Consider the following 9632-nt stretch of genomic DNA (forward strand, 5'->3'; position numbering starts at 1 on the left):
AAAAAGATTCAAACTTAATACTCTCTTGTTTGTGAATATCTCTGTATATGTTCATACAAAGATAATAATTTCAGTTTATATAAACTATAGTTATTAGATGTTATTGTTTATATAGTTTAAACAAAAAACAATAATAATAAACATTGTATTCGATAATAAATATCTTATCGTCTTATTCCGTTAGGAATGTTTATTGGATGCAATAAATCTATTGAATGGGAACTAAAAAATGTTACTGTTGCGTGTGAAATGTTTAGATACAATTTTATATGACATGATCGAGATCTCGATTGTCGCGTATCGATTTTTTTTTAGAATCGATTACTCGCATCGCTATCTATGTTTTGTGATCATATAGTATGTCGAGAATACTAATCGTTTATACTGGTTCTTGCTTGTCAATCGATAAATAGACTAAAATAATGTTATGTTTTTTTTTATAATATTAATGGATATTTATTTTGTTACAGGTAAAAGCAGAGACAAAATTAGTGATGTGAAACGATTTTATCGTACAAACATGTGACGATGACAAACTCGATAGTGTGTCGATTTGTGTTTGCGTAACACTAGTGATGTGCCGATGTCGATAATGAGTGTGCCGCGGTCGCAACTAGTGCTGCTCTTCATGCTATTACATTATAATGTCGATAGTCAACAAGAGGTGCTTATCGAGGAGTCGCGTAAGTAAATTTTAGTAACATCTAAGACCAAATACAAACAAATCTTAAAGTTATTACTTCGTAAGCTTACAATGTTTTGACGTTAAACTATGTATGAAATTTGATCTTTAATCATGCTCCTAAAGCGTGTGTACATTCCACTAAACTATCGCACAACTGTCTCGCTTTGATTACTATGAGCTTATATGGAGGTGCGCATTACTCGATATTTAGTTGTGCAACTAAACAGTTGAATTGGCTGCAAAACAATCGACAATCACACAACACACAGCCCGCTCTTATAATTTTATTCATATGTATACAAGCTTTCGCCCGCGACTCCTTCCGCGTGGAATTAAAAAACTAAGTACCTTATGTGTTCTTTCAGATTATCCTCTACATCTGTGCCAAATTTCATAAAGATCCGTTCAGCAGTTTAGACTACAAACTAACAACCATCCATCCATCTAAACTTTTGCATTTATAATATTAGAAAGATGAAAATATATCAGTCTCCGGTATACTTTTTAAAGAGTAGATTAATTTGTTTTCTAAGCGCACAATAGAAACTTTACTAGTATTTATTATCTTTGTTAAAACAACGGTTTTTTGTACAAACACAAGGTAAAACAAAATTTACCAAGTACGTTGTCCATATTAAAATGACATTAAAAATCCTACCAACGCCCACAACCGACTTTAACAGGATCTGCTTTTACCATATGTAGGCGGCCTTTGTACAGACCACCTACGAATAAGACACGTCATTTGTCACTTCCATAAATATAAGAAAACAAATGACTACTGGCTAATGCATTTTTTGAAGTATGAATTTTGTCTTTAAATATCGGCTCTGCTTTGCATGTAGATATTTATGTTTAAATCTTCTTACTAATATTGGTGATATTTGTTAGAATTTGTAGCCTAAACAGCTGTTCGGATTAAATTTGGCATAGACGTAGAGAATACTCTTAAATACATAGGCTTTTGTTTTTTAGTTCCACGCGGACGTTGTCGCGGGCAAAAGGTCATCTATACTATTATAATAAAGCGTAAACACACATTTCTTTGTTGCTTAAGATGTCAGCAATCACAGCATATTTTTTAATAATTCTTTTTTAATAAAAACTACACTTGCGTCACGCTTTAGGCCATATATTTTAACACCATTAAACTTAGGGATTAAATATTTTGGATAAAAACTCAAATGTGGGGGAGAGACAATAATATCTGCCAACATGAAGGAAGCAAGGTTGTCATCATGTCATGTCATTTTGACATTTGTAATTGTTAATTTGACAAATGTAAACAATTAAATAAAATTTTCATAATTTCATGCGGATGAAGTCGCACGGGAACAGCTAGTATATCGTAAATGCGAAAGTAGGTGGATTGATGTTTGTAAGAGTTTGTAGCCTAAACAGCTGATATGTAAAGAAGAGTCTGAAAGAACACTACTTTAAGAAGGCTACTTTTATATTTCACGCGGACGCAGTCGCAGGCGAAAGGTAGACAATAATAACTTAATGTTAAAGTATAGATTATGTTTATGAGCGATAATGTGCAGTAGTTTTAGAATTTATTGATTACAATAATACAAGTCTTGTAGACACTTTAACAGATTTAAAATTATAAATGTAATAAAAAGATACTTATCTCGTTTATTTGAAGGATTTGAGTTAAAATTCCTGTTAGATTGCATCAAATAAGGTTAAATGCAACCGGTAAATTTTCGTATAACGATTTTCCTGGGAAAATTCTGTTAGAAATACCTATCTCCAGATATTTCCAAACCTTAGGACATATTTTTCTGAAAGCCCAGCAATTTACTATTGACATGGAAGTCAACTTGATTATACATTTAAAAACATTTTTGTTTTGTAACCAAAAAAAAATTCGAACTCAAATCCTGGACAATCCAGTCTTTAAAGCCTTAGCAATTATCGTTGCTCTAACGAACGACATGCACCGACAGATAATTGGCACCGACAATCTTCACGTTTCAAACTTTGAATGATGAACGAACGTACAATTGTATTAATTTTCGTCAATCATTGTGCCAGTCGAGCGCCACACAATTAGTTTGCCATCAAAATGTGACAGCAAATAGATGCTATAGTTTGTCAAATTGCCTTTATAGACTTACTAGCTGACTTATAGCTTTCGCCTGCGACTCCGTGTGGAACTAAAAAAAACAAAAGTAGTAGCCTATGTGTTCTTCCAGACTATCCTTTACCAAATTTCATCGAGATCCGTTGAGTGGTTTAGGCTACAAACTCTAAACAAACATCCATCTATCTAAACTTTCGCATTTATAATATTTGTAAAACTAACAGCAAACGTTAATTTATAAACATAACAAAAACTTATCAAAGGCTAGCTGTTGCTCGCGACTTCCTCTATGTCAAATTCGAAATTGTAAAAAAATACGCCTATGTTACTCAGCGATAACGTAGCTTTTTAATGGTGTAAGAATTTTTTAAATCGGCCTAGTAGTTTTTAAGTTACGTAAAAAATATAAAACTTTCTTCTTTATAATACTAGTAACTACCTGTTGCTCGCAATTTCGGCGGCATAAAATTAAGAAAAGAATAAAAAAATATAGCCTGTTACTCACTGATAACGTAGCGTTTTAATGGTGAGTGAGTGAATTGAGTTATTTCAATACATACAAAAATACAAAATTTCCTCTTTATAATATTAGTATAGACAGATTAAATAAAATAAACGAGCGAAGACAGTTAAAAACGATGTATATGTTTGTAAAAATAATTATTGTTGTTAAATTGGTAACAGTTATAGATTGCTGTTATTGCTAAATAGACCATACTGATCTCAAGAGCTTTAGAAAATATTTATTTCTCAGACAGATCGACCTAGTTGTCTTTGAATGAAGTTTCTTTTGCGGATTAGTTGGCCATAGATGGGAGCATGTAGAAAATGTATTGAAGTGGTCATAGATATTTTCTAACTGCTTTTTAGCAGTACTACTAGTATTAGTAGTAGTACTAGTATTCTAGTAAATCATACTAATATTGTAAATGCGAAAGTTTAGATGGATGATTTTTTAGAATTTGTAGTCTAAACCGCTGAACAGCTTTCGATGGAATTTGGTATAGATGTAGATGATAGTCTGGAAGAACACAGGCTTATCGCTTTTGTTTTTTTTTAAACTCACGCGGACGGAGTCGGGGGCGAAAGCTAGTATTAGTATAAATCACTAGTATTAGCAGTTAGAAACCATCTATATAGATATAGAAGATAGTCACGAAGAACACCAATTTTTTATAACAAAAGTGAATTCCACGCGGAAAAAGTCGCGGGCGAAACATAGTTAGAAAAACTTAACGCACTGTTATTTTTTTCGTTTTAATTTTCTTGAAAATGAATTCTTTTGATGTTAAAAATTCATTTAACAATGTATATTAAGAAAATGTTGATGTAAACGTCAAGTTACTCCAAGAGTCGACCCATCTCATTAACTTGCTTACATTCAGAACAAAGGAAACATCAAATGGTCGGCTACTGAGAAACTTTCTTTACTTTCGTATCTACTGTCCGCCCGTCAATCCGGCTGTCATAAAAAATAGGCCGTTCCTTACTTGGGATAAACTAAATATAGAAATACTGCGAAATAATGTGAGAATCTTTGTATCAATGTTCACGTCATTGGAAACATTGTAAATTTTTTAGAGGCTGCGCACGCCTTTGACTAAACTATCGCACAACCGTTTGGTCTCACTTTGATTGCTTGAATGGTGGGCACACTACTAGATTCTTAGTCATGCAATTAAACAGTTGAATTGCCTGTCAAACAATCGACAATCTCACAACGGTTGTGTCTATGGTGTGAGCCCGTTTTTCAAAAACATTTTTTTTTTATATAACATAAGGTGGCAAACGAGCGGCGGCCACCTGAATCCGCCAAAAGGCGAAGCGACCGCTACCCATAGACATCCGCAATTGCAGATGCGTTGCCTACCCTTACCCGACAGAGGAGGAGACGTACAGAAAGAGGATATTTCCCCTTCCTATGCTTCTTCTCCACCGTCAATTCCACTTCCCATCCTCTCATAAGAAAAGGGTGGTAAAGAGAAAGGGACTTAAATTAAGCCTCCGGCTACGCTCATCAGACGAAACACGGAATTGCTTCCATTTCACGCCTGTCTTCGGTATGGTCGTGGTATTACACCGGGCGTGCCGGCCCATTCGTGCTAAGATGTTAAAGCGGGCACTACCACTGTTAAATTTGAAACAAAATTGAAAACAAAAGAATACTAAACTTTTGAATAATGATTATTTTTGTATGCTTTTTATTCAGCCTTCTTCCGGCCCAATAGTTATTCCATAAATTACTCAGTATTGTTTTAGTGACGATTAAAGTTCAGAATTAGCATGAAAATTTGCGGGATAGTATTAGTGACGTCATCGATAAAATTTCTATAAGATTTGTTTTTTACGCCCGTAATATACGTTCTCGTAAATTATCATGCTAGGGTCTCACGTCATCCTTTTCGACTATTTCAATAATATGGAAGATCATGAAAATTTACAAGAACAGTGAATGTGTATTTAACAAGAGAAAAATTTTAAAAACGTCACATATTTCGTATTTAAACTCGTGTATTTTAACTTTTCAAAATTGCAAACCAAAAATGTTTGGTTGCGATTAATTAAGAACTTTTCAAAGGGTCGACTCGTGTTGTAGTTGCGATGTTTTCCCTACTTTTAATGACTCTACAAACATCCCTTAAAATGGGCTCGGCGACGCTTTTAGAGTTTCTCGTGTCTTTTTGCATGTTTATCGTAGTTAAGTCTTAAATAAAACAACGCCTGTAAACATGAAGTAGACAGATTTACGATTTCAATTTCGGTCTTACATTTTGCCTTTCACATACATACCTAATCCATCCAAGCTTACGTGATATTTATAAATCTATACTTAATATTGTAAAGAGAGACTTCTATATTTTAATTTTTGTATATGTCGATGTTACTCAGAAACTAATGAGTAGATTTCAAAAATTCATTCTACAATACTATAGCTTGCCTAAATAAGATAGATTAGTTTGATAAATGACGCATATGAAGTATCGAATTCAATTTGAATGAAGGCAAATGCAGTACTTAATGGACAGGTATCGTAGTGACGAAACAAACACCCAGAGAACTATTATGAACTATCGATATTCGGTTTAAATAATTATCGAACTGAACTAAAATTATTACTTTCTTAGTAACTAATTTAGAGGACAATTCTAGTGTAGAGAATTTAGCGATGACACAAATAATAACGAAATCCAATTCGATTACGTACGGCTGTAGTAGTAATACACATTTATTTAATATCACTATTTGTTATGGTCATTATTAATTTGAGAAAACAGTTTTTTTTTCAATTCATAAGTTATAACTATGAATATATCGATTCCAACTTCTATAAGAATAAAAATCTAAAATCGATGAGATTCATGACTGATTTTACACAACCATCCCTACTAAATTTGAAGTGAATTGTCAAACTAATCTAATTTATTTAGACACACTATAAATAATTTTATGAAAAACATATATTCAAATTCGTTGAAACGAATACCAAGATTTACTAACGATTTTCCTTGGCTTTGAATTCAGTCGAATAAAATCGTTCTTCATATTTAGAATCCACTAAAAAGTATTGACCTACATTTAGGAGAAAGTCGACGTTAAATTTTCGAGTAGAATTTCCTCGAGATGAAGTGAATATTAAGTTGTAGGTGGAAATCTCAATCCCTTAAATAAAATATCGAATAACCATTTTATATGTACACTAGCTGTTCCCGTGCGACTTCATCCGCATAAAATTATGAAAATCTTATTACATGTGTCAATTGCAAATGTCAAAATAACATGACACGATGACAACCTTGCTTCCTTGATGTTGGCAGCAACTTATGGTCTCTTTCCCACAGGGTGTTTTTTCCAAAATATTAACCCCTAAGTTTAATGGCGTTAATATATAAAGCCTAAAGCGTGACGTAAGTGCAGGGCTTTTTATTAAAAAAAGGATTATTCAAAAATATGGTGTAATTGCTGACATCTTAGGCAACGAAGAAGTGTGTGTTTACGCTTTATTATAATAGGATAGATTAATTTGTTAATTGCTGAAACTGTTTAATTAATAAAATAACAGTATGGCTTTTGATAAATCTCGTTCTTTATTCTTGCTTAAATCACTTTTACAACATAAAATTTCTACGCATACTTTATATTTCTTCATCTTGACATTTTTTCTTTTTAAAAATACACTTCATTTTTTCTTTCTTTCTTCCGTAAAAATGTCTATAAGGCCAGTTATATTTACTTAATTTATACTGCCGTTTTACAATAAGTTTATTTACTAAAATAATAAATAAAAAGAATACAGCGCCATCTATTATCATCGATTACTTTTAACCAGAAACTGAAGTTATTTATTTATATTTTATTTTAAAACAAAAAAAATTGATTATCTTCACACTTTTGGATAAAAAAGTAGAAATAATTTAAAATTTACCTGTGATTTTTTTTCTGTCAAACTGTTCTTTCATGTGCGAAAGGGCCATAAACAACAAGCTGTCAACATCAAGGAAACAAGATTGCTATGGTCAATTGTATATATGAATTTTGACATTTGCAATTGAAAAATTCACAGATGTAGAAAATAACATGGTTTTTTATAATTTCACGCGGATGAAGCCTCACGAGAAAAGTCAGTTGTAGAATATATCCGTTACCATTCCGTGTAACCTCAGTTACCTTATCAACAATCTCTGTCTTTTCAAGATACATGTTCTTTTGTATTTCCAGTGGAAATCAACGTTAACTGATGTATGTATTACCTTCATACAAAGGTCAGTCTAATTGCCAATACTGTGCCACATAACCTTGTCTACATTGCTTGTAATGCCTCAGTGACTGCTTTGTCCCTCCCTTATTGTATTTTGTCAACACACATTTGCTTCCGTTTGAGACAATATCGACGTATGTAAATATCCTACCATATTCAAACGCTAAACATCTATATTAAAGACTTTGTTAGTATTTTTTTTATAAAAAAAAAATTGAAATTATTTAAGTAAATGTATACTGCTATACTAATATAATAAAGCGTAAACATGCACTATTTCGTGGCGTAGGATGTCAGCAATCACAGCATATTTTTGAATAATTCTTTCTTTAATAAAAAGAACTGCACTTTCTTCACGCTTTAGGCTATGTATTATCACGCCATTAAACTTAGGAGGTAAATAAATTGGAAAAATAACTTTAGGTGAACTTGCAAACATTGAGGAAGCAAGGTTATTATCGTAACGGTCATTTTGAAATTTGTAATTAAGAATTTAACAAATGTAAACAAATAGATAACGCTGTACTCGTTTAGAATATATCTGTTTCATTGAATTTTATAGACTAAGGGCCCTAATAAACTACAGACTTATTGACCGATAATCTGGTCTGGTCTGAGTCTAAATAAAATCATACAAAACGGAAGTAATATGCGCACCTCCACATGTCCATACTTATTAGGCGTCTTAATAAAATATTCCTAGATAAAACTAGTCTGTACGTAGATTCGAATTCACACCAAAACTGTCACAGATTATTAAATTTATTATTGTTTTTTTATAGTGGAAGTTGAATCACTACACGCGCCTACCGGCGGGACTGTTGAACTACCTTGTGACGTGCGGCCAGCCCAGCCTGAAGACCGAGTCGGATTGGTCATCTGGTACAAGCAGGGACACGAATCTCCTATATACTCGTAAGTAACACTAAGGATAAATATTAAATATAACCTATGTTACTCAGTGATTATGTAGTATTCTAATTTTACGTTGTCTAGTAATTTTTGAGAAGGTATAGATTTTGAACACATTTTTACACGAGATAGTGTTTTCTTTCATCATACAAAACACATCTTCATGCTAATATTATAAATGTGAAAGTTTAGATGGATGGATGTTTGTTAGAGTTTGTAGCCTAAACGGCTGAACGGATCTGGATGAAATTTGGCAAAGATGTAGAGGATAGTCTAGAAGAACGTATAGGCTACTTTCTTTTGTTTTTATTAATACCACGCGGATGGAGTCGCGGGCGAAAGCTAGTATTATATAAAAACATACTCGGTTTTGAGTATTAAATGAAGATATAAAAATGAAGACATATTTTCAACATAATACAAAAAGAGCAGTCATAAAAAATACCGCACAATTTTCATATTACATTTTCCCTGAAGCGAGTTAGCCTTGAAAGTTTCACAATGGAAGTTACCGGCTTAAAATATTATACTAGTTTTTCCGTTATAAGGAACTTTGCACGTGAGTTGCCGCTTAAGCGTAGCTTAGTGCTTACAAGTTAGCTTTAAGCTACGTTGAAATGGATTATTTCGTTCAACTGTTAGCTTAATGGGTGAGCAGTCTTACTTTAACTTTTGACACGCATTTACTTAAGGGGTTGGTACTACTATGCGAGGTCTTCTATAAACCTAAACATTCGTTACCTACACGCAAATATAAGTATATTTTGCAATAATAGTTTTCACACGACTTCGTCCATGCTTTGTAAAAAATATATGTGTGACAAACATCTATACTAAATTCCATACATATCTATGCAATCGTGCTGTAAATGTTTTGTAATAAATATCTACTTATCCATACATTCATACTTTCTCATACAATATTAGAACGATTTGTGATTTCTACCGAGCGATATTTTAGGATCTGCTTTACAGCACAAAAAGATTGGGAACCCTTGGCCTTGATCGTGCTATTTGAAATATTTTTTTTTAAATTTGTTACAGTTTGGATACACGAGAAGGCGTGACGTCACATTGGTCGGATCCCGCCATCTTGGGACCGAGAGCATCATTCAGGACTAATAACACTCCAGCTGTGCTTGTACTTACCAGGTTGAGGTACGTATTTTTTTTCACTATCGTTGGGGGTG

At 32.9% G+C, this 9632-nt stretch overlaps 1 protein-coding gene across 1 annotated transcript in view; it reads left to right on the top strand.

The window, feature by feature from the left end:
- LOC106108712 (hemicentin-2-like) overlaps positions 1-9632 on the top strand; it is a 50933-nt gene that overhangs the window by 19933 nt on the left and 21368 nt on the right. Inside the window, exons 2-4 of the mRNA XM_013289972.1 lie at positions 471-683; positions 8313-8445; positions 9487-9600. Coding sequence (XP_013145426.1) covers positions 584-683; positions 8313-8445; positions 9487-9600 — 347 coding nt within the window. The 5' untranslated portion in view covers positions 471-583. The remainder of the gene's footprint in view (positions 1-470; positions 684-8312; positions 8446-9486; positions 9601-9632) is intronic.

The sequence above is a fragment of the Papilio polytes genome, unplaced genomic scaffold, assembly GCF_000836215.1.
Source record: "Papilio polytes unplaced genomic scaffold, Ppol_1.0 DF821400.1, whole genome shotgun sequence".
Lineage (NCBI taxonomy): Eukaryota > Metazoa > Arthropoda > Insecta > Lepidoptera > Papilionidae > Papilio > Papilio polytes.